Raw genomic sequence first — 25,631 nt, 5'->3', positions numbered from 1 at the left:
GTCTGTAGGCCTTGGTCTAAGTGGTGTCCCTTTGTTTGATGAAATTCATGAGAGACCGGCCTCTTGTAGTTCCCACGGAGATTACAGGGGTTAAAGATAGACTATCTTACTAAGAGATTTCAGTGGCTATTCTTGATCGTAAAGTTCGCAATTTGAGAACTAAGGAGATTGCTTTAGTGAAAGTACTATGGAGAAATCAGAAAGTTGAAGAGGCTACGTGGGAAGCTGAAGAGGACATGAAGTCCAGATATCATCTCTTTGAAGAGCAAGCAGAAAACATGAAAGGTAATTAACCTTTTCATTCAGACCTTACATTAAAAATCTCTATGTCTTTCAGTATTCAGTCAGTCCAGTATTCAGTTAGCTCAGTATTCAGTTAGCTCAGTATTCAGTAGCTATTCAGTTAAGTATCACAACAATTCAGTAACCACGTATTCATTCAATTCAGTAAGCATGTATTCATGACAGTTCAGTGATCACGTGTCTCAGCTAGTCAGTTTCAGGTAGTTACAAAGTAAACTCTATCGAATTTTCCATAGAGTCCCAGAATTAGTCACGATATAACCAAGACCATCATTCGAAGATGAATGATCCAAGGGGGAGATAATGTTACACCCCGTATCCTAGAACCAAGGTTAGACTCATATCGTTAGAGTTTTAACGGAAATTTTAAAGGTTTGATCGTTTGCAGAAATGGTTGACAGGCCTATTTCAGGCACCCGTAACCCCTTGGTTAATTAAGAATTTGGAAAAGGTGATTCAATGAAAGTTGTAGTACGTATAAATAAATTTCCTTCAATATAAAGATCAGGCCAAACGAACATCACAAAAATCTCTTAGAGAGGCTAGACATCCACGTTGGTCACGCGTCGCTGGAAGGGCACTTCCGCGTTGGCCACGTGACACCGGAAGGTAACTTCTGCGTTGGCCACGCATCACGGGTCCAGACTGGAAAATCTAGCTTCGGACCGAGGTCTGCATGACGACTCCGCATTGGGCATGCGACACGGGCCTGATGCGCGTCGGTTGGATTTTCGAGTCAAACTTTGAGTTTTCGCGTTTTTAAGTGAATTTAAGCTTGTGATTTATTCCCTAGCATCCCTCATTCACAAAAAATCATCCTAAGACAATAGAGAACAAGTCCAAAGCCTCAAGAACCCTAGAAGGTAGGTTCTATGATGAATTCTAGATAATTCCAACTCTCCAACATCTTATTAACATTGATTAAACCCTCATAATCCATAGAACCTTGAATTGAGACGTTATTGTCGGACGTGGGAAACCCTAGCATTAGAATTCTAGAAGATTGAATGTCAAAAGGTAATGTTTCTACTCTCTAATCATTTATAGTTATGACTTTATGAAGTTCTTGGGAGAATAGTAAATTGGTTTGATAAAGAGGATTACATGAACTATATTAGGGTTTGGATTGTTGACTTTAGATTGTTGTAATCATTTGGATTATGAAATATGGTGTTAGTGTATCTATTTGGGATTGTAGAATCACCTAGAAGCAATAAGATGAGAATTTAGTGGAGAAAACACCATTAACTAAGGGCTATGAAGCTTTACGCCCATAAGGTGTTTGATGAAATGCTTAGATGACCAAAGCATGAATAATAATGTTAATATAGGATCCCTTTGACTTGTATTGCTATAGATTAAAGTTGAAAGGGTTGACGAACATCGTATTACACTTGGAAAGCAGGTTGTTAAGGTATGTGAGGCTAACTCTCTACGTTTGAGAATGTTAATGATTCTCCCTACGCCAAGTTGTTTTACAATGTTACTAATTGCCTTCGAGATATATTTAAGCTTAGTTCCTTGAATAGTTGCAGAACTTCTACTCTCTGGTTTCGTAATTCGTTCATGACTTTCATTCCGAATGTTGTAAGCTCAGCACGTAATCAATATAGACTTGTGTTTGATACTCATAAGTCTTAATCTAGAATACTTAGCATGTTTATAAATTGTTAAACCTTCAAGTCTCATAATTAGTTCATGAATACATGTCTTAGTGAATCATTGTCCAGTATGTCAGTGTCGTACTTTTAAGCATGATTCTCAATTTTTTTTTATGTAAATTGTTTAATGTTGAGCACCTGTGTTTTTGGGGCTAAGGCCACAGTTATGTATACGTATAATTGGACCCGAGGCCACAAACTTGTATACTTATATTGGGCCTGAGGCCATAGATTATGATTTTAGTAAGCAGGTGATTCTTCATTCAAAACAGGAAGTATTATTATCTTTACTTCTTTTCTTCACTTCAATTATCAGTTATTAGTTATCAAATCAGTTTCAATTTCAGTACTTACAGTTCTTTCTTTCAGTTGCTTTACATACCAGTACAATTTAAATGTGTTGACGTCCCTTTTTGCCCAGGGCCTGCATCTCGCGATGCAGCTAATGATTTAGTGGTTGACGATTCTACTTGCTAGGACATTCTCGTATCAGCTGCTTAGTGAGCCCTAGTTCCCTCGGGCCGTCATCATACTTTTTGTCTTTATAGTAGTTTAGTCAGTCAGGTATGCCAGGGGCCTTGTCTCGGTAAACAGTTAGCAGTTCAGTACTCTTTAGAGCCTTCGTAGACTATAGTCTAGTCAGTCAGATGTTTAGCAGTTTTTGTGTTTGCCTTATTGGTTTCTTATTCAGACTTTCAGACTTATTCAGTATTTCCGCATGCATGATATTTTAGTAAGATTTTAGTAGAACAACATGTGTTAATGTTATTTCCGTATTCAGTATGTTTTGCTATCACATGTTGATTCAGCCAGCCAGTTGGTTCGCTCGGTCACATGCAGTCAGGCACTGAGTGCCGTGTTACACCCAGACTATGGTTCGGGGCGTGACACTTAAATGGAGTTTAAGTTCTACTCCCACCATCCCAATTCAAGTGTCTTTTTCTTTTTCTTTTTGGTGTGTCCTAAAAAGAGCCAGTCTTTCCATATTTAGTAAGTTTTCCAATTTCAACATTTTACAAGACAAGTTTAAGACCACAAGATTTAAAGGATTGCATACATATTAGTTTAAGACCATAAGATTCAAAAGTCTCCCTTTGTCTCTTAAATTCTGTGCTCAATCAAACTAAAATACTTAAATTGAGACGGAGGGAGTATATATTATCGATATAAATAATTTTGGCCGAATACATATACAACCCCTTAAAGTTGTTTAGTTTTTTTTCATTTAGACACCTAAACTAAAGATTATACCTATTAAACACTTGAACACAAGTCAAAGTGTACCTGTTAGACACCTCACAAACAATCTTGCACAAAAATATGGTGAGTGACTTTCAAACTCTATGACATGGCAAGAAAAGCATATTAAAGGTAATACGTGGAAAATATCCAAAAAGAAAAAATGAATCTCACTACAGCCCTCCCTACATTCGTCTACCATCATAACCACACTCGTGTGGTTGACAAATACTCAACTTCCTCCTAATCATTAATTATCAGCAGCAAACTAACAAAATTTAGCATTCTGTGGCAGCTTCTTGAACTTTTATGAATTTTCAGTGTACTCACAAATAACTCAAATGAGTTTGAAAATTAGAATCTGAGAAAAATCGGTGTAAAAAGGAAGAATAATTTACTTGATTAGCGGGCCATATTGATTTTGAACTCAAAATAACCCTATTTTTTTTTTTAACCCATTTTAATCAATTTCCACACCCTGTTTTATGGTTTTAGCCATTTTAGTAGTAGAAAAATTATAGGAATGTTAATTTTAAATTAACATAATTTTAGGGATTATGTTAAGATACCTATCGAAAATGAGTTCTTTTGTTCCCATACGTATCTATCTAAACAGGTTTCTTTGTTCTATCAATTTAGTCTTTTTTTTTTCTTTATTATAATCCTTCTTAAATTTTCAACATAGACCTTTCATCAGCTAAATCAATCAAAAATTTATACAAAGTTTGAGGACTCTTTTAAACAAGATTTTCATGGGTAGTGAGGGGTACCATTTTATGTATAATCAATGTATGCATATTTGATGTATAATCGATTTATATTATTTGATATATAACTAATGTATGCATATTTGATGTATAGTTAATGTATATCCCTGAGAATTGCGAAGTTTTCTCGCTGCTTCTCTATATTGGTTCATTGTCAACTTATATTTTCTCTTTTTTTTTTGGTACATTTTGAGTGTATAAGAAGCGTATAATTAGTAAATACACATATAATCAATATATACATTAATTATACACATATTTATATGATAATTATACGTCAGCTATACAATGCTTATTCCTTGTATAAAGTTTATAAACAATGTATAATGGTTTCTCTTAATCTAGTTGTTTCTCTTGATCTTGCCATCTTTAAAATAAATAAAAAAGGATCTGTGAAATTTTTGCATATTTGACTACACATTCACCAATGAAAAGTGCTTTTCAAAGAACATAAAAGTTCAAATTTGACACCAATGGGAAAATGGTTTTTCAAAGACACAAAATTTAAAAATCTCATATCAATGGCAGAGGGAATAAAAATGTCAGAAGCACTTGTTTTGAGTGAAGACTTTTCTTTGCTAAATGAAAGAACACACCAATAACTGTTTTAACGACATCAAAGTTTTTTCAAGAGAGATCAAAGTTTTTTTCAAGAGAGATTTGGTAAGAGTGTATTCCTATAATTAAGGCTAAATTAATGGGGACGAAATGCTAATGGCTTTATTTAAACTTTCTTTTTTTACTAGGTTTACTGAAGAGGCTATAAATTTTAAGGCGATTTATTGTGAACAAAAGTTTAAGGTTAGGAGGTGTAATCAAAAGTAACTGGTGGCTATTTAATTATCTGCACATTAATTGAAATAGCCATTTAATTAGGGTGATGTATGTATTAAATGGTGTATTATGGTTGTTGTGGTCGCTGAACGGGGGAATTGAAAATTTAATACCACTAAAGCATTTTCACCTCCTACAATTAAATTAGTGTTCAGCAAACTTTTGAGTTTCTTTGTCATCATCCATTCTCCATTCACACCACCAATGGCCATTTATTGACCACAATAAATTGCTAATGAATTATTGTATCTGCTGAAGAATATTATCAGCCTACCGATGAGCTTATATATGAAGTTATGAATTTGCAATATGCATAACCATCACCAATAGAAGAAATAACAGACGAAAACTGCAGCTTTACTGGGTAAGTTTATTTTTTTTTGTTATTTTTTTGTTGTTGGTATTTCTTATGAGTATTCATCAAACTATATAGTCTTGTTGATGCGAACACTCTCCACGATTATTAATCATTTTTGTGCGATTATAATTAGAAAATTAAGCTCTTCTACTGAGATCAGACGGAGAAGAAGGGGTAAGGAGAAGCTACAGAAACGTTGCATTATAAATGAAGATAATAGCATTCTTCCCCTCCCAAAAACTACTAAGAAATTAAGAATGAGGACGTTTACTTTTGAGGCATAGTATAGCTGAAACTGTTTTGGGCTTATAGATAAAGGACTACTTTCTTCTTTTCCCAAAAATTTGGTTGCCTTTGACAGTTTAATATTGGAACAAGAAAAAGTACTACAATAATAACATCATTTAACTATATCAAACATTTCTCAGGACGTTTTTTTATTTTCAGGTGCCAGAATACCATTCAAGAGAAGTTTGCAGTAGGAGGGAATTCAAAAATGCTGCCAACAAATATTAACTATTTTGTCTCTTGTAAATGTTGAGCGACTACTGCTGAACAAAATTCCTTATTTAAAAACCGCGTTTAGTACTGGTGTGTTGAAATGTGCCTGTATTTTCCTTCAACTAGATCTGCGGTAAGAACTGTATATAATCCTTTCATCATGCTATAATTCACAGTAATGCTATTTCATTTATACAATTTAATTTTATAAAGTTAATGCACAGATGAAAGGACTAATAATTTTGAGTCAGACAAAGCGTACATGTTCGTGTGGTTATGATTTAAATACATCAATTAATTATTTTAGAAACTATTATCTGTAGCACATAAATAACTATTACTTATGTGTAGGTGTACACCATGAAATTGAAATGGTCTGCTATATGTTGATCGAATTTGTGTACGACTGTTACAAAACACTACTCTCATTCGACAACTTCATGATATATATGCAGCTGTAAAAATGTGGAGGCTACAACTTATTAAAAAGAATACAATTTTTTTAACACATTAAATATCTAGCAACCATAGCCTATATTTAAATTATGTGTTGTTACCATATTAAAGAAGGAATACTCCAAGATGAATACTTAATATATTATAAAAATTGCACAATTGTAGTCACTCCAATATTATTTGGTAGCAAATTTTTAGTATAAAGTACCTGGCAATGATAATAAATATTAGTTGAATAGGCTCATCATTTATCGGTTTGAGCATGTCTATTTCCTCTTCAATTTTTGTAGAATTTATTGTACACTTTTTGAAACATTTTAAAAATATTAATACTAATTAGCACGGAATACACGTGTCCAAGAACTAGGTTTACAATAAGAGAAAGAGAGTGACTAGGAATTTTTTCATCCGGCGAAGCTTCATATCTAATCCTACGGTATGCTTTTGTTGTATGCGCTCAATGTCGGGTAGATGACATGCTTGATGCCATGTCAGAGTATTGTGTCTAATGGACACACTTTGGCTTGAGTTATGGTGTTTTTAATAGATACAACTCTTAGTTTAGGTGTTTAAATAAAAATAAAATGGAACAGGTAAGTTTGAGGGGTTGTCTATGTATTCAACCAATAGTCTTTATATTCATCAGGTCATACAAAATATATTTACAAGTAAACTTTGAAACCTCAAAAAGAAAATACATGCTACAATAACAGGTAAAATTGACCTGATGAAATGTACAATTCTTTTTCTATTTGTTCTTCAAATTCTCAAAACCATACCGTTTGAAAGTACATCTTGGAATGCCAATATCTCAACGGGAAACTCACAATTTTTTGTAGAGGGATTTGTTGAGACAATTTCACCCAAACCTTCAAAATCACAATGATCTATATCTTGTTTGTACTTTTGGAAATATGCATTAAAAGCATATGAAACCTTGGACTCAGAACTTATTCCACCACACGAAGCTCCCTTTTCCAGTACTGTACAATCTGCTTCTTTGCATGCAAGATAATAATTCTTATTCACCAAATTCATGTTTGATTTGTCCCCATTGAACTTGCACCATCGACTTGGCATTTTCACTATGCCCTTAGCTTGTGTAGGATAATCGTCGCGGTCCTATAATTAGGGGTGATAAAATTAGCACATAAAAATGTAAGCCACACAAATTAACTTGACCCTCCCAGTTTTAGTCCATTTAAAAGTTAGGTTGATTTGGGCTAAATATGTAAATCAAATTGATCCTTGAAAACCTTTTTCTAAATATTTAAATAAAAATATATTTTGTTCGATAGGTTGTACGTTAAAGAAGAAAAACAGTTAGTTTTATCTGGTAGTTAAAAAAGTTACTATAAGTAAAGAAATAAAAACTAAAAGTTGGTAAGAGTTGGTCGGGCTGAGTTATAACTCATTGTCTAGTCTTCTTGACCCAACCCACCACAACTCAACTAACTTTTGGATAGGGTTGGGCAATGACTCATTTATTGATTTCGCCAGTTTTGACCCCGTCCAAATTCAAGTAAAATTTGGAAATAACCACTTGACCCCATAGTGAAAAATATTTATTGTCATGAAGTTTCAAATTTCACACGTGAAATTTCAGGACACTATCCTGGAGTGTCGCTTGTAAAATTTGCGACTTTATGACACTGAGTATTTATCAGACCGAAAAATGGCTGATAGGTGCTATTTATACTCTAATTTATCCCAAATCGGCCATATGTCACCTGTACCTGTAGTGAGAAATCAATCTTGTACTTTGGATTCCCATTTGACTGGTAAATGCCCCAATGCCTTTGGAATGCACCAAATGTCGTATTACACAAATTCTCATCAGTCAAGCTGTGGAGAAACATGTGTATAGGCCCTGGTCTAAGTGGTGTCCCTTTGTTTGATGCTAAAAATTTCAATAGCCCCTTGTGAAATCTCTCTGCATTTTTAGCAGTGGCATGTGGATACCCATCCGTAGGCCATCCAATTTGACCAACCATAATTTTCATTTTGGGATATCCCGCTTTCTTTATTGCCCATGCAAGGGAATCGATCATAAACTCCACCGCGTTCGTGTATGTAGCATTATCATCTTGTATCTTAAACCCACTCTTGTTATCCAAGAATGCAAATTCCATGGTGTAATTCAGTACGTCTTTAACGAAATGGATCGGGAACATGTAGATAAGAAAGGGGGTTCCGGTTTTATTGAACTCATATAGCAAATCAAGCATTGGTCCTTTTATGTTATCGCGAAAGTCGGCCTCAGACGGAAATTTCGTGACCTTTAGCACGTCCATGCCATGGCCAGTCGTCGTTCGGACATGACCTAAACCCATCTCATCAAGACTTTGTCGCATGAGCCTTAACACGCCCACCACATGATCGTACCTTTTGTCTTTGTAAAACGTATTCGAAAATGGTTCAGACCCGACAGCTAGTTCCCTGAAGAAATAAAAAGGGACATATATTAAGGAAATAAAATCAGAAAATATAATTAAAGAGATTCCAATACTACTAAAAACTTAAATTTTCAATGAAACAAGAACGCCGTTAGAAATATGGAATTTCCAAGAGATAGCCTGTCAAAAACGTTTCTGACAAGGCAATTGCCTAGGAATTCCATTTGAATTTCATATCTTTATACTAAAAAGGAGAATTTCCAATAGACGATTTCGATAGAATCAGTCAAAAATTCATTGAAAACGTTACCAACAGGCTAAATTTCGACATATTTCCGACCAAACGTCCGTATAAAATTCCCGTCTTTTAGTAGATAATTATATAATTCAGATAAAAATAGGAGGGAAAAAAAAAAAAGAGACAAGTACATACACTATTTTTACGCCTTTGTTGATTGGAGCCTTTATTCGATCATTTATCCATGCATATGCAAGTTCTTTCCTATTTGCTTGCCACACGAATTGATTATTCAAAGTAACACTGATGCTAATGTTAGTGTCTGCGAAAACTTCAACGATATCATATCCTGAAGTCATTAATCTCAACGCTGGAATCTTGTTTTGTAAAAGCAAATCAACAACCATTGATGGAACCAATTGTTGAGTTTGTTGCCTGCCCCATGTTATGCCCACTAAGCTATTTACACGAGTTGCCATGGACAAAACCATGAAACATATGCCTATGGTCAGCCTCATCTTGCGTAGTGTCAACAATTTTAATAAGGAGATTCCAAAAAAAACCAAAAATGTTACAGTTGGGATCCAGACCTGCGACATAAAGCAATTCTTGAGTAAGCCCTATGTTGGGATCGAAATAATCCAGAGCTTCATGCGGAAGCTAATCATTGCAAAATGTTGAACGACATAAACCAGATACCAAAAAAGTAAAAAACCTAAATAACTATTATAATATGATTATATTTCGTCAAGTGACCTTATATTTGGGAAAGCTAATATAAAGCATAAAAAGCTATTGCGAGATAATCTCCCCCCTAAACATAACTCTTTTGAAGACTACATTGTAGACGCTATTGTATTATGTGTTGTGTGTTGTGGGAAAGTGGTCTTCAATTTATATATGTTCAAAACTTTTCCTCCAAGATAAGGAATAGCCAAATATGGAAGATAATTTTATTTTTCTTGTAGGAAAAGTAAAAGCAATTACGGTAATACTTTGACTTTTAATCGAGAGAAAAGTAAACTCCAATATGGTAAGAAAATCACGGCAAAAACCCTAACACTCTACCATTGGCTAAAAGTTATTCTTTCAAGGAGAATCAACAATATATATATATATATATATATATATATATATATATATATATATATATATATATATATATATAATCTTATTTTTACCTTTTTGTGGAATATAATGTGATTTTCTAGCAAAAAAATTAGTAAGATTTCCTCTGGATCATGAACCTCTGCCTTTTGTGATACCAAAACAATTTTTGAGCCACCTTTGCTGTTGCGGTAAAAGTGTTTGTTTTCAAGGAAATTTAACAATTTGTATATATGTAGTTTTAATTTTACCTCATTTTCACGGTATAATTTACCAATGAAAGATTCAATTGAATTCCTTCGGATGGTATAACTCTGCCATTTATGGTACACAAAATGAAATTCTATGGGCTCTCCAAATTAAGTTTGAAGATCCAAAAAGGAGGTTTCTTCTACCTGGATGGAAATTAAGGTTAAGTACGGTTTACCAAATGAAAAGGTAGAAATGTCAAGTCTTTTCATTTTAAGGATCAGTTTTTTCATAGAAAAAAGAAGTAAAAAACAAATAACGTCAAAGGTGGCTCCCTATTTCCGCTTATTATGGGCATTCATCTAAGGTCATAAGTTGATGAAGTTAATTAACCATCAAAGATGGCTACCAAAGTCACCTATTCATAAATACTTATATATATAGAGAGAGAGAGAGGACCCAAGGATATTTGAAAAATATTTTTGTGAAAGAAATAGCTTGGACAATATTTGAGTCAAAGTTGAAAGGATCATTTGACCCTGAAATTTGAAGAAATGTTGGTTGATTTTTAAATAATCCAACCAATTTATACTTACCTTATTATCTAAGATTCAGTGTTCTTGAAGCAGTTAGGCCTGCTTTTGTAAGCTTCTACATTAGGTGCTCTCTACCACCGACAACTGTAACCTTGCCCCAAATCTAAGCGACTGAACCCCACTCTCCGTCCCCTTGGGAGGCGGAGATGCCGGAATCGGCGCCTGGCAACGAAATTGCTGCTAATAACACTACTCCGATTACATCTACAGCTCAAATTCCTTCTAATTCCACTTATGCTAAGGCAATTCAAAACCCTAAAGTTCCTATCTTGAAACAAATTCAATTAGGGAACCTAGATGTTACTGCCAAATACACCACTCATAATGGAGTACTAGTTGTGCTATTCAACAACGATGAATATTATGGGGTTATGTCCGAAGATGCAAATTCACACTGGTTGGGAAATTTATTCGAGCCAGACCTCAAATAGAAAAGCTATGAGCAAGGTTCGCAGAGATAATCACTGTTAGAGGTAAAGTTACAATTGGTGTTTATGATTATCATACTATCTTTGTCGATTTCTCCAATGAGGATGATTTCAAGACAGTTTGGTATAGACGTTCTATTGAAATTGATGAACAAGTTATGTGGTTAGAAAAGTGGACGCCGGAGTTCAAACCTGATGAGGATTCTGCGGTAGTTCCAGTTTGGGTTCTATTACCGGGTTTGCCTTTTCATTTACATACTTGGAATTATGTAAAACAAATAGTAGCCCCGATAGGAACCTCTCTTATCATGGATCCTACCACTGAGAATAGAACCAGGCCAAGTATGGAGAAAGTGAGAGTCGAGGTGAATCTCACTAAGACTCAAATCAATATATCTTCATTGGAACTGAAAATGAGAACTGCCCTCGTAAAGGATTCTATCAGAAGCTTGAATATAAGAATGCCCCCAAATTCTGTACTCATTGTAGGATGCTGGGTCATTCAATAATCCAATGTAGAAGGGTCGAAAAGAAAAAGGAAAGGAATCAAATGGTAGCAGCGGAAGGACAGACCAGGCAGAATCAGCCGAAAAAAGGAGAAACACAACTACAAAGAACAAACACAGAACAGATTCAGCAGAACAATGATGTACAAGACAGCATCAAAGGTGAAAATGCACCAAATACTTCAAATGTGGCTAGAACTGATCAGGATGAAGATGGTTTTATAGAAGTTACCAGGAGGAGGAATAAGAAGGTCTTAAAGACTAACAATACTCAAAATGGAAAAGATCACACAAGAGCGACTGGGAAAATGGTTACTCAGAACAAAATTGACAAGATTAGCAATGCTCTAAAAGAGGACCATGAAAATGTCAAGCAATCCAATGCTACTAAACAAATCAAGCATGGGAAACAGAGAACAAATCAGATGGAGCAGGAAGCTAATTTTCAGACCGAGGGGCAACGGATTAAAGGAACAAAGACTCGAGAAAAAGAGAAAGAAGTGGCAGGAGAGCAACCTGTTAATTGGCAAGCACCTGGAATTGGCAAGCAAGGAAATCATCTCCATGGGATGCAACAACCTGAAAAAGAAAACAAAGAACACGAAATCAAAGGAGTAGGAGCCAAAGGCCAAAAAAAAAAAGAGGAAAAAGAAGGTTACTGCAGCCAGATTGCTCAAGAACATGTCGTGGGTAAAACAAAAGCCAAGAGCAGGTAATGCCCAAGAACACGTTGAAGAATCAAACAAGGCCTTAGATGGAAATAAGATGACAAAAAAGCAACACCAGAACAGTATGGAAGTCAATCAAGGTCTAGAAGAGAAAAAAACAGTTGATAGCCAAGGCAGCAGTTCTAAAAGAATTCAAAAAGATCATATGTCCCCTACTACACCTGATACTGCGTGTTTACAATTAAAAGGAGGTAGAATAGAGATTGATCTGGGAAGCATTGAGTACATTCCTCCGAAAAATAAACACGGTCCTGACTTAGGAAATAACTCTTATCAGGAGTATTGTTATGATACTAGTGAAGAACAAATAGCAGAAATATCCTCAGACGAGGTGGTTCCTGATAGCTTCCTAGATGTCTCTGAAGAGGAAGAAGCACAAATCCTTAATAGTCTATTTGATGTTTTTGCTCTAACTCCAAAAGAAATCAAGGACCCTATCACACAAGAAAAAGAAGAAGCTATTTTACAACAAGGTTTGTCACCAAGAGGTAACAAAAACAAGAAAGGTAGAAAGAACAAAAAGGGAAACAAAAATAATTTCCTAGAAAAGCCAGAACAATCTGAGAAGGTTGTCTTATCCCCTAAAATTCCATTATGATTAAATACATAATATGGAACATTAGAGGGATAACCTCCAGGGGTGCTCTGGACAGACTCACTAAGGTTGTCAGACTTCATAAAATTGATTTTATAACTTTACGAGAACCTTTTCATACTAGTAACAAAATAGAGAAGTTTAGAAGAAGGATGGGTTTTGATCATGCCATCTCCAACTCTCATAGTAAAATTTGGATTTTTCTGGAATTCTAATTATGTTTGTTCAGCAGTTTCCAAAACCAGACAACAAGTCACTCTGCAGGTTCACTTGCAGGGAAGCACTGATAATTTCTGGATAACAACTGTCTATGCCAGATCTAAAGCAAACAAAAGGAAGTATCTTCGGCGGAAGTTAAGAGATTTGAATTCCATCATTGATGGCCCATGGGCCATCGGAGGGGAGTTTAACTCTATAATGGAAGTCGAAGAAAAGAAAAAAGGTGTTCCTTTTAGATTAAAACATGTTTGATTTTATAAACTGTATGGATGATTGTGGTATGACAGATGTTGGTTTTGTAGGTAATATCCACACATGGTGCAATGGGAGAGGAGGGACCGAGAGGATCCATATGAGATTAGACAGGTTGCTACACAAGGAAGAATGGAGTACTAAATTCCCAAACATCAATGTGGAGCACTTATCTAAAATAGGTTTTGATCACAAGTTACTACTCGTCAATTGCTCTGATGACAACCAACAGCTAATTAAATACTTCCAATTTCTTAATTTTTGGACTGATCAAAAAGAGTTTCTTCATTTGGTTAAAAAAAGTCTGGGAAACTGAAGTATATGGCAACCCTATATGGCGATTACAACAAAAGCTGAAAACTTTGGCTAAAGAACTTAGTAAGTGGTCTAGAAACAGTATTGGGGATGTTTTTGAAAATGTCAAGAAATTTGAGAAGGAAGTTTCATATGCAGAAACTACTTACTTAAATTCTAATTCTGATACTGATAGAATGCTGCTTAATAAGACTAAAGTTGAATACATCAAGTGGTTGAAAATGGAAGATTCTATTTTAAGACAAAAAGCTAGAATCAAATGGGCAGAAGAAGGGGATTCCAATACGAAGTACTTTCACAGTACCATTAAGGCTAGGAGAAGAAGAGCCCAAATCTATAAAATTAAAGATCAGAATGGTCAATGGGTTGAAGGGAATGCAAATATCTCCAAAGCTGCCATCGATCATTTCAGTGACATCTTCAGTGAAAACACAAGGGATATGAAATTGGACTTTATTAGAGGTTGCAACAATCTTATAAGTACTGAGGACAACCACCTATTAGCAAGATATCCCACAACAGAAGAGATTAAGATGGCAATAGATTCTATGGACCCTAACAGTTGTGCAGGACCAGATGGATTTAATGGTCTTTTTTTTCAACACTGCTGGGACATCATCAAAACAGAAGTAATTTCCTTTGTTCTATCTTTCTTTCATGATTCTGAGCTTACAAAGTACTATACTCATTTTTGTTTGACACTGATTCCTAAGGTTACTTCACCAGATTGTTTTTCTAAGCTTAGACCTATCAGTCTTAGTAACTTTTTAACTAAAATACTGTCTAAAATTCTTGCTTTAAGGATTAACAATATTTTGCCTAAGATCATTTCTGAGAATCAATCTGGTTTCGTTAAAGGTAGGCCAATCACCGAGAATATTCTTTTAACACAAGAGATCATTCATGGTATTAGACCCGACCTTGAAAGTTGCAATGTTGTTTTTAAATTAGATATGTTAAAGCTTATGATAAATTGTCTTGGAATTTCCTAATTTCTGTTCTTAGAAAGATGGGATTTGATGAGTTTTTTTATCAAATTAGTTTATAGGTTAATCTCTAACAACTGGTATTCTGTTATTATTAATGGTGTTAGATATGGTTTCTTTAAATCTTCAAGAGGTTTAAAACAGGGAGACCCACTATCTCTTGCTCTTTTTAATATTGCTGCTGAAACTCTCTCAAGAGCTTTGAATCATCTTAATCAGAATGATAGGTTCATTAATTTCTCTATGCATAAAAAAAGGCCCCAAATTAACCACCTTAGTTATGCTGATGACCTTGTGCTTTTCACTTCTGCTGATAAGTTTTCTATTAAGCTCATAATGAATCTGCTAAGGTTATATCAAAAGGCTTCTAGACAGGAGATTAATAAAGATAAAACTTTCTTTCTCACCCATAGTAAGACTGACAGGTTTTATAACAGGAGGATAAGAAGGTGGACTGGTTACAAACAGTCTTCCTTCCCTTTCACATATTTAGGTTGTCCTATATACTGTGGTAGGAAGAGAATCTCTTATTTTTTTGACATTTCCAAAAAGATACTAAACAAGATTGCAGGTTGGCAAGGAAGATTCTTATCTCCAGGAGGTAAGGCTACCATTATTAAGCATGTTCTTCAATCTCAAGCACTTCATATATTTGTTGCTTTAATGCCATTTGTTGCATCCCTGTATGAGATTGAAATGCAATTTGCTAACTTCTTCTGGGGAGAGAAAGATGGAAAAAACAACTATCATTGGTCCTCTTGGGATAACATGAGTTATCCTACCAAAAAAGGGGGCTTGGGTTTCAGGAGTCTACTTGATATCTGTCATACTTTTGCTGCTAAAAGATGGTGGAGATTGAGAACAGAACCTTCTTTGTGGGCACAATTATTTAAATCAAAGTATTTCCAAAGAAACAACCTCAACTCTAAGATCATTACTCCAAAGGATTCAGCTTCCTGGAAAGACTTACTTCATATCAGAGATAATATTGAAGCCAACATCAATTGGAAAATTAATTCTGGAAATAGTCTGTTTTGGTGGGATAACTGGACTCAACATGGGTCTCTTTATCAGCTGATAAATCCTACTGCCAAGCCTAGTAATATTAAAGTTAACTATTTCTTATTGAATCAACAATGGGAGCTTGATGATAATCCTTTTTCCTTATCAATGGACACTCTGAATCTGATCAAAAGTATTCCTATTGGTAAAGAAAATGAAAAGGATCAGGCTATTTGGAATTTGAATAGCAATGGCCTTTTTACATGTTCCAGTACATTCGAATCCTTTAGAAAGAAAGAAGTTGCCCCTCATATCTATAATTTCATCTGGATAAAATAAATTCCTTTCAAGGTTTCCTTTTTCATGTGGAAGATTTTAAAGAAAAAACTTCCTCTAGATGCTAATCTTTCAAAATTTAACATTGACAAAAGTGCTAGTTGTTGTTGTTGCATGACTGCATGCATAGAAACTGGGAATCATGTTTTTGCACAAAGTGAGCTTGCAAAACAAACATGGAGAATCATTACCAGACCTCTGGGGATCAGCATTACTAGTGCCATTGTTCAAACAATTCTTTGGCAGTGGTGGAGACAAAAGCCAAGAAATATTGTTCAAAAATTCCTCCTACTTATCACCCCAGTGATAGTATGCTGGGAAATTTAGAGAGCAAGGTGCATTAAGAAATTTGAACAAAAAAATATTACTGCTTCTAATATATGCTTTCAATCTGTATTTCATATCAAGGTGACAATAAAAAAGAAATTCAAATCCATAGATTACTCCTGGAACTGGAGCAAAGTTTGTTTACAAGCAGAAAATTTCAAAGCAGTGATAACAAGCAAGGTGATCAGATGGATCAAACCTACAGGCAACACTTGGAAGCTCAACACTGATTAAGTTACATGAAAAGTATAACAAAGCAGGAGCCGGTGGTATTGTTAGGAATAGAGTTGGGAATATGGTCATGGCCTTTGCATACCTAACCCAATTCTGCACTAACAATTATAGTGAAGCATATGCAGCTCTAGTTGGAATTTCTTGGTGTGTCAATCATCCTTTCGAAGCCCTTGAAGTAGAAATGGACTCCAAGATGGTGGTACAAATGATAGAGGGTTCCCTTAAACCTCCCTGGATATTACTGGACATTATAGAAAACACTAAGGCAAAGATGGCACACAGAAACATCTCGATAAAGCATTGCTTTAGAGAAGGAAATGAGGTGGCAGATGCACTAGCTAAATAAGAAACACAAATTCAAGTCCCTAGAATTTTTTTGAACGAAGGTGACCTGCCGACGGAGGCTAGAGGACCACTCAGAATGAATAAGCTTGACCTCCCATCCTTTAGGAGAAGAGTTAAAAAGAATTCAGGTTAGTGCTTTGAACCACCTTGAGGTGACTTAGATGTTATGCATTAATTGCCTTAAGTTTCAATGCATTAGTATATCTTTTGTATAGTATTGAATGTAATCTTATGTATGGAGGTAAGGTGCCATGCCCCCCTCCAATGTATCTATATTTTGGAATCAATGGACATGGTAGTGGTCTGCCAAACCCCCCCATCACTATGATGGTGATGATTTTTGGTTAATATATATATATATATATATATATATATATATATATATAGATAGATAGATAGAGAGAGAGAGAGAGAGAGAGAGAGAGAGAGAGAGAGAGAGAGAGAGAGAGAGAGAGAGAGAGAGAGAGAGAGAGAGAGAGAGAGAGAGAGAATATATAGAAATCTCCCTGAACTATCACTACTAAAAAAACAACAATTTTCGACCTGGAGATTTGACCTCACTTTGGGTCGGAAAAAAATCAACCTCATGAGGTCGAAATTTCCAAAATTTAAATCTTTTTTTTATAGGATTTCGACCTCACGAGGTCAATTTTTTAACAGGAAAATATAGTGTGAGGTCGAAATTATTTTTTTACAAATAATAAATGGAGAAAATTTATTTTATACAAAATAAAATTATATAAATATAAAATAACTAATAAAAAATAAAAAAAATCATATTTCTACCTCGCGTTGTCGAAAAAATTAAACACTTTTAGACAAGATCGCGATGTTGTTTCCCCATTCTCTTCTTCTTCTTCTTCTTTCTCTCTCTTAGCCTCTCTCTTTACTCTCCTTCCACTCTCGTCCATTCTTCCCAGCGACCCTACCCCACCGCCATAGTCGGTCAAGGCATGACCACAGATGCCGAGGTCGGCAGTCCCTCTGGCCACAGTTCTATGCAATTTTTTTTTTCAATCTCATAAATATTTGCTCCAAAAACTGAACTAGTTCTCAAGAATGTTTCTTCAATCTCATGTTATTAGTTGCATTGCCTTTTATATTTAGTAGATTTGTTAACTTTATTTAGTGTTTAATATTTGTGTTAGGGTTTATAGGATGTTAACTTTTTTTTAGGGTTTTGAATTGAAATTGAATGTGTTGTTGTAGTATTGAAATTGAATTGAAATATTGAATGAAAGTATTGAAATTGAAATTGTTGAACTATATATTTAGAATTGGGGAGGTATATTGAGAATTAGGGGAATGGAAAATTGAGAATTGAGGTATATTGAGAATTTACAATAATGTTCATTTCTATTAGTTAGCAATGTTAGCATGTTGATGCACATGAAATAAAAGACAATGCTATTGCTACTAATTGTAGGTATATTGAGAATTATAATAGTTTTCAGTGTTTAAGCTCCTACTAATTAAGTTAAAATAACTTTAGTTGTAAGTGTAGAACTTTTCTATTCAACATAGGGTTTAACAATTTCAATTCTTGTGCTATTTGTGTAGATGAAATTTCGTAGTTGGATGTACGATAGAACCAATCCTGGTCGATTTGGGTTGAGGAATGAATTTGTAGCTGGTGTCTATGTTAAATGTGAATGTATGAATTACGAGACCCCAGAGATTGTTAGGCTACATCTATTTGATAAAGGTTTTAAAAGTAATTATCCAGTGTGGACTAGTCATGGAGAAACATATAGCGGTTTTGAAAGATTTCAGAAGTTTGTCATTGGTGAAAGTAGTAGTGGGGTAGAACCTAATGTCCAAAATTCTATAATACACGACATGGTTTAGGATGCTTATGGCATGCATTCGGATGTTGAATCTGGTGGCCATGTTGAGAAACCTCCCGATGAAGAGGCCAGACGTTTTTATCAAAAGTTAAATCAAGCTAGTCGGCCCTTACATGATTGGAGTCCCCACTCTCAATTGTCTATCGCTGTTAGATTATTGAGTATCAAAGCAGATTACAATGTTCTCCAAGGGGTAATGGATTCTGTGATTGACCTCATGCATGAATTAGTTGACCCGACTCTGGAGATACCCGATAATTTCTATAAGGAAAGGAGATTGGTGTCTAAGTTGGGACTCTTGTCGGTGAGAATTGATTATTATGAAATGGTTGCATGTTATACTATAAGGATGACGTCGGTCTAGAATCTTGTAAGTTCTGTGATAGTGATCGGTTTAAGGATACTCGCAGTGGGATGAGAGTTGTTGTTAAGGTGATGCATTACTTACCTCTAATACCAAGGTTAAAGAGGTTGTATGCATCTAATAGTTCCGGGTGTTATGTGTCACCTACCGGGTGTTATTTGGATTCCTACCTTATTTGGATTCTAGCGGGTGTTATGTGTCATCTACCTTACAGGCCTCACCATTCGATGGATGACACATAACACCCGGTAGAGTCCAAATAAGGTAGGAAATTCATGGAAAACTCTAACACATTTGTCAATCATATTTATTATTGATTGTTCCGACAATATTCTACTACCCTGTTTTCACACTGATGTTTAGAGTTTAGCGACAGTTTTCCTCTATCACGTGTAACTTTCTTTTTACCGTATTGATACATGGAAGATGGCTTAGTTCTTATATAACTACTTGGAATTCACCATCGAAAAAAGAGGACCCTTGTAAGGTGAACTCCTCCTTTCCTGTTTAATCTATGCAACTTTGATTGTACTTGAGGTTAATTAAAGGTGATTTTTTGTCTAGTGCAATGGGGTAAAGTATATAAATATACTGATAACCTGTTTTGAAAAATTATTGTCCAATTAGGCATTTCAATGACACGACATATATATAGTGAGAGAAACTGTTTTTTCCGGCATGAATGTGTTTATGAAATAATTGTTGGGTTTTAAAAGACCTAAAAGAAACACTTAACATCGTGTGATATAAGAGTATCAAATATGACCCAAAAATTAATGGCATGCCCAAACTGCTCAAAATGTTATAGGTTGGGCACAAAATAATTTTATTGGACTGATTTTTAGTCCGCCCAATATAACTCATTTTTTAAATGATCTTCATTTTAGACCAATTCTACTTCAGTTTTAATTCTTTAAGAGCATGTCTGGTGACGAGTGAGAATGCCATTTTGAATGTAATTGCTTTTCCTATGAGAAGAAGAGTTAGTATAGATGAATTTTTTAACTTTACTATGGAGACTAACAAGATAATTTTGATGGTATTGGAATCAATATTTTTTAATCTGAGATAGTAAATTTTACTTTATGGATGATAATTTGTTGTGCCATATTTTACACTTTTACTTTCTGAGTTATTTTTCGGAATGCGCTATGAATTTTCATAATTCAACATTTGCTATCTATTGATGTATGTATACTGTAACCATAGTGGATCGAAACTATCTCTAGTTTTAGCAGAAAGGAATCAGTTAAAAAAGTTGGTCAAGTTGCGCGGGTCCAACCAATTTTAAAGCTCATTTCAGCCCAAATACTTTTGAACCAACTTTAGCCCAATCGATTTATTAACTAACTCCATTTCATTTTTTGCGCGGATTGTCCTTTTTTTGGGGTGGTCTTTAATTTTTGTCCCTCAAATTGCTGGTCTTTAATTTTTTCCCTTCTCTTAAAAAGGTGACCGAAAATACCCCGAAGTTCTAGATTCGAACACCCGCTAGTAAAAAAAAAAAAAAAGCAAGACATGGAACTTTGTTCACACACACTCAACAATCTCCTCCTTGAATTAAGTCCACATGACCCATCACCACAGGCGTATCTAGTATTATAGGTAGGGGTTCACTTGAACCCATAGTTTACAACACGGAACATAAATTTATGTGTAAACAATTATTAAAATTGTAATAAATAGTAGATATGATGTGTTCAATGCTATGATTATTAAGATTGAATCCATAAAATTTAAATTCTGAATCTGCCTTTTTCCCATCACCATTTATGGACTAATTTGGAGATTAACTGTGTTCAACCCACATCAATCGAGTGTTTATGGCCACCAAAGCCTACTAACTTCTTCTTTATGTATAGGTCTCTGAAGCTACGGGTAAAGGCAGCAAACTGGTTAGTAGACAAGTGAAGGCACTAAGCCGGGTCTTACATCATCATTATGCCATCTCCATACTCGTCTCGCTAAACCACGTCACTGATGCCAGTTGTTGCGCCAAAACAACTCAAAGATATTCTTACATGGTAATATTGTTTGCTTTTGGCCAAACCCCACGATTTTTACAAAGACATCACATCGTTAAAAGCATGCTACACCTTATAAGTAACTTACTTTTTTTTCCAGCTACTAGTGTAAAATTTCGTTCACATACACCCAACATAAATAAGTAATACATAAGTGATTCTATTATTTAAAATAAAAAATAAAAGATGAGTTTACTGAATAATTTTTATAATTTAAACAACTATCCAAGTAATTAACTCATTAAGCACACACTTCCATCAAGATGTTTGGCTGCAATGTCATTTGATGGTCTTCAAAGACAAAGGCATAATACTGAAGCCAAAAACAACCTTTTATTAATGGGAAAAACACTTTGATCAACAACCATGCTCTTCACACTCATTAAATGAAAAAAATACAATGCCTTTACTTTGTGGTAGAGGGAAACTTTGACCTAAACTCAAATGGAGTTTAAGTTCTATATATTTTCGGTATAACCAATTTTTACATCACCAAGTCATTCAAAGGATATCTTTATGTAAGATTTGAAATATAGGATTTGAAACCTCGAAAAGATAATATACTACCTGCTATAACGGGTAAAAGTACTTGATGATACTGAAGGTATATATTACTTAAAATTCAAATGAAATGTACGGTTCCGTTTCTATTTGTTCTTCAAATTCTTAAAACCATACCATTTAGTTCTACTTGATCTTGGAATGCCAATATCTCAATGGGAAACTCACAATCTTTCACAGTGGGATTTGTTGCAACAATTTCACCTAAACCATCAAAATCACAAGTTTCTACTTTTTGTTTGTACTTTTGGAAATATGCATTAAAAGCATATGAAATCTTGGATTCAAAACTTAGTCCATCACAAGAAGCTCCTTTTTCCAGTCTTGTACAATCTGCTTCATTGCATGCAAGATCATAATTCTTATTCACCAAATTCATGTTTGATCTGTCCCCATTGAACTTGCACCATCGGTTTGGCATTTTTACAATGCCCTTAGCCTGTGTAGGATACTCATCGCGGTCCTGTAATTAGGGGTGATAAAATTAGCACATGATGTAACCCGCATAAATTAACTTCGGGCAATTCGCGAGAATGCTCTTATTTTAGGGTGGTCTTTAATTTTTGTCCCTCAAATATTTGGTCTTTAACTTTTACCCTTCGGCTAAAAAGGTGACCGAAACTACCCTGACATTCTGGGTTTGAACCCAGCAGATTAAAAAAAATCGCAAGCTAAGATTTCATAGCAAATTATGCCTTTGCGAGAGTAAAGTTATGCCTTATAACTTCTGTAGTATCCCAACAGAGTTAAAAATAAAAAATAAATAAAAAAACTCGCAAGGCAATGTTTCATAGCAAACTATGACAATTCAGGGTAAAGTTATGTCTTAAGGCATAGTTCTGTAGAAATTAAGTTATCCTATAGAACTATGCCTTAAGGCATAGTTTCTATAGAGAAGTTATGCCTTATGGCATAACTTTACCCATTGTCCAGCATAGTTTTGTAGGACACAACAGAAATTATGTCTTATGGCATAACTTTACCCAGAATAGGTATAATGTCTATGAAAATCCTACCTTGCGATTATTATTTTTTTACTCTGCTAGGGTTCGAACCCGAATCTCTGGTTTCGTAGACGCATGAATAAGGGTACTTTGGCCCACAAATTTTCATTAAAATAAGAAGTAGGGGCAAAATTAAAGACCACCGATTTGAGGGGCAAAAATTAAGGACTAGTCTATATGAAGGGCAATCCGCGAAATGTTATGATTAACTTGACCCCTCAAAATCCAGTCCACTTAAAAGTTGGGGTGATTTGGGCTAAATATGTAAATCAAATTGACCTATGAGAAATCTTGTCAAAATATTCTAAAAATATATATATTTTGTTCAATAGGTTATACCTTAATGAAGAAAAACAGTTAGTTTTGTTTGGTAATTAAAAAAAATATAAGAAAAAAAAAGGTGGTAAGAGTTAGTCGGGTTGGGTTATAACTCTTTGCCTAGTCTTCTTGATCCAGCCCATCTCAACTCAACTAGCTTTTGGGTAGCGTTAGATAATGACCATCTATTGATTTAGCCTGTTTTGACCCCTTCCAGATTTGATTTAGCCTGTTTTGACCCCTTCCAGAATTGAGTAAAATTCAGAAATAACCGCTTTTTAGACCCTGTAATGATAAACAATCCCTGTCATGAAGCTTCGAATTTCCACGTGAAACTCCTAACATTATCATGGAGTATCACTTGTAAACTTTGAAACTCTGACAGTGAGTATTTTTCAATTAAGGGGCCGAAAAATGGCTGATAGGTGCTATTTCTACCCTAATTTAGCCCAAACCGGTACCTGTAATGAGAAATCAATCTTGTACTTGGGATTCCCGTCTGACTCGTAAATGCCCCAATGCCTTTGAAATGCACCAAACATCGTACGAAACTGATTTTCATCAGACAAGCTATGGAGAAATGCGTCTATAGGCCCTGGCCTAAGTGGTGTTCCTTTGTTTGATGCTAAAAATTTCAAAAACCCCTTGTGAAATCTCTCTGCATTTTTAACATTGGCGTGTGGATATCCATCTGTAGGCCATCCAATTTGACCAATCACAATTTTTATATTGGGATATCCTGCTTTCTTCAATGCCCATGCAAGGGAATCGATCATTAACTCCACAGCATTCGTGTATGTAAAATTACCATCTTGTATTTTGAACCCGCTCTTATTATCCAAGAATGCAAATTCCATAGTGTAATTCAGTACCTCTTTAACGAAATGGATCGGGAACATGTAGAGAACAAAGGGGGTTCCGGTTTTATTGAACTGATCTAGTGAATCAAGCATTGGTCCTTTTATGTCGTCGCGAAAGTCAGCCTCAGACGGAAATTTCGTGACCTTTAGCACATCTATGCCATGGCCAGTCGTCGTTTTGACATACCCTAAACCCACCTCATCAAGAGTTTCTCGCATGAGCCTTAACACGCTCGCCATATTATCACTCTTTGCTTCTTTCAAGAACGTATTCGAAAATGGTTCAGACCCAACGGTTACTTCCCTGAAAAAATGAAATGGCCATATATTGTGGAAATAAAATCACTAAGTATAATTAAAAGAGACCTCAATAATATGAAACATGAATTTTCAATGGATATTTCCGTGGAAATGCTGGGATTTCCGAGGGAAACGTTCCTGAAAAGTCAATTTCGACAAATTCTGTTGGGATTTTGGGTTTTTAGTAACAGGTAAAAATAGAAAAAAAGATGATGACGTACACTATTTTTACACCTTTGTTGATTGGATCCTTGATTCGATCGTTTACCCATACATATGCAAGGTCTTTCCTATGTGCTTGCCACACGAACTGATTTCCCAAAGTAATACTGATACTAATATTTGTGGCTGAAAAAACTTCAATGATATCATAACCTGAAGTCATTAATCTCAATGCTGGAATCTTGTTTTGCAAAAGCAAGTCAACAACCACTGATGGAACCAATTCCTGTGATTGTAGCCTGCCCCATGTTATGCCCACATAGCTATTCACTTTTGTTGCCATGAACAAATATATGAAACACACCATGACTATTTTAAGCCTCATTTTGCCCCTTTTTTCTAGAGGAATTCCACTTCAAGGCAGTTTTTGAGTCACTCGTTGCATCAGAATTTCTCCTTTTCACCGCGATTTAGCAACTATACGAAGAAATTTACATTAACCTTAGTGTTCGGAATCGTATAACCCTTGATGATACATGTATTGCTCAAAAAGAAATTCCGTAGGATCTTCCAAATTATATTTGAAGATCCCAAATTCTTCCAAGACAATATGTATAGATCATTGATGGTCAATGAGGCAATGTTACCAAAGGGTAGAAAATAGTAAAGTTGAAAGAGAAAAAAAGCTTTTCCCTCAATAGTTTAAAGTATTATCATTGCAAACAACAAACACATTAAGAACGATTTCAAAGAAATTCCTTCATTTTTGGAGATAAAAATAGAATTTTAGGGATAAACATGCCTAGAGGCATTAGTGTACGTGTGTCGGACGTGTCTTCTGTGACTACCAATAAAGAAGTGTATAAAATATAGGATAAGAACAAATCATTTGCAATAAGAATTGATGTCGGGATAGATAAGACATTCTTTTAAATGACAAAAAAAAAGGAAAGATTTAATAATAAAAATGTTAGATGATTTAAAAGTTTCAATAAATAATTAAATGACAATTTTTCCTAGTGGTGAAATCTATTTTTAAAAGATTAAAAAGTCCATGCTTTAAAAGGACTCCTTCGATAGTTTTAGTTTGTAAGTTACAGCAGTTCCTTATTATTTCAAAATATATATTACTAGTTTAATTGCCCGCGCTTCGTGCGGTCAAACGTACATCTTTATAAATGTAGTTGACATAGAAAAGATAAATTGATACAAAAATTTACAAATAAATATATAAAAAAATACATACATAAGGAAATTAAAAAAATTAAGTGTA

General features: G+C 34.9%; 2 protein-coding genes across 3 annotated transcripts; both read right to left on the bottom strand.

Annotated features, from left to right (window-relative positions):
- Nucleotides 1-6,737: 6,737 nt before the first annotated feature.
- LOC132615173 (glucan endo-1,3-beta-glucosidase 8-like) lies at nt 6,738-10,307 on the bottom strand. 2 transcript variants are annotated; one of them, XM_060329746.1, is made up of 4 exons: nt 9,935-10,307; nt 8,949-9,343; nt 7,856-8,558; nt 6,738-7,241 (listed from the first exon to the last, which is right to left on the bottom strand). In XM_060329746.1, exons 2-4 carry the CDS (start codon nt 9,269-9,271, stop codon nt 6,879-6,881), a joined length of 1,389 nt encoding a protein of 462 aa, XP_060185729.1. In that variant the 5' UTR covers nt 9,272-9,343; nt 9,935-10,307; the 3' UTR covers nt 6,738-6,878. The 2 variants fall into 2 exon arrangements, with proteins under 2 accessions (XP_060185729.1, XP_060185730.1); XM_060329747.1 differs by having other exon boundaries at nt 10,112-10,307.
- Nucleotides 10,308-21,811: 11,504 nt separating this feature from the next.
- On the bottom strand, nt 21,812-24,743 carry LOC132613598 (glucan endo-1,3-beta-glucosidase 8-like). The gene is made up of 3 exons (XM_060327687.1): nt 24,418-24,743; nt 23,498-24,200; nt 21,812-22,177 (listed from the first exon to the last, which is right to left on the bottom strand). The coding sequence occupies exons 1-3, from the start codon at nt 24,741-24,743 to the stop codon at nt 21,812-21,814; spliced, it is 1,395 nt and encodes a 464-aa protein (XP_060183670.1).
- Nucleotides 24,744-25,631: the final 888 nt, after the last annotated feature.

The sequence above is a fragment of the Lycium barbarum genome, chromosome 10 (assembly GCF_019175385.1).
Source record: "Lycium barbarum isolate Lr01 chromosome 10, ASM1917538v2, whole genome shotgun sequence".
In the NCBI taxonomy this organism is placed as follows: Eukaryota; Viridiplantae; Streptophyta; class Magnoliopsida; order Solanales; family Solanaceae; genus Lycium; species Lycium barbarum.
Note: the sequence above shows the minus strand (reverse complement) of the source record. Positions and strands in the feature narration are given on the sequence as shown.

What these genes read in the sequence shown, in the direction of transcription:
- LOC132613598 (XM_060327687.1), bottom strand. Translation starts at nt 24,743, where the DNA reads ATGAGGCTTAAAATAGTCATGGTGTGTTTCATATATTTGTTCATGGCA. An exon ending in AACAAAGGTGTAAAAATAGT is followed by an intron (nt 24,201 to 24,417) that starts GTACGTCATCAT and finishes TCATTTTTTCAG; the next exon opens with GGAAGTAACCGTTGGGTCTG. An exon ending in AGATTGATTTCTCATTACAG is followed by an intron (nt 22,178 to 23,497) that starts GTACCGGTTTGG and finishes CCCTAATTACAG; the next exon opens with GACCGCGATGAGTATCCTAC.
- LOC132615173 (XM_060329746.1), bottom strand. Translation starts at nt 9,271, where the DNA reads ATGAGGCTGACCATAGGCATATGTTTCATGGTTTTGTCCATGGCAACT. An exon ending in AACAAAGGCGTAAAAATAGT is followed by an intron (nt 8,559 to 8,948) that starts GTATGTACTTGT and finishes TTATTTCTTCAG; the next exon opens with GGAACTAGCTGTCGGGTCTG. An exon ending in AGATTGATTTCTCACTACAG is followed by an intron (nt 7,242 to 7,855) that starts GTACAGGTGACA and finishes CCCTAATTATAG; the next exon opens with GACCGCGACGATTATCCTAC.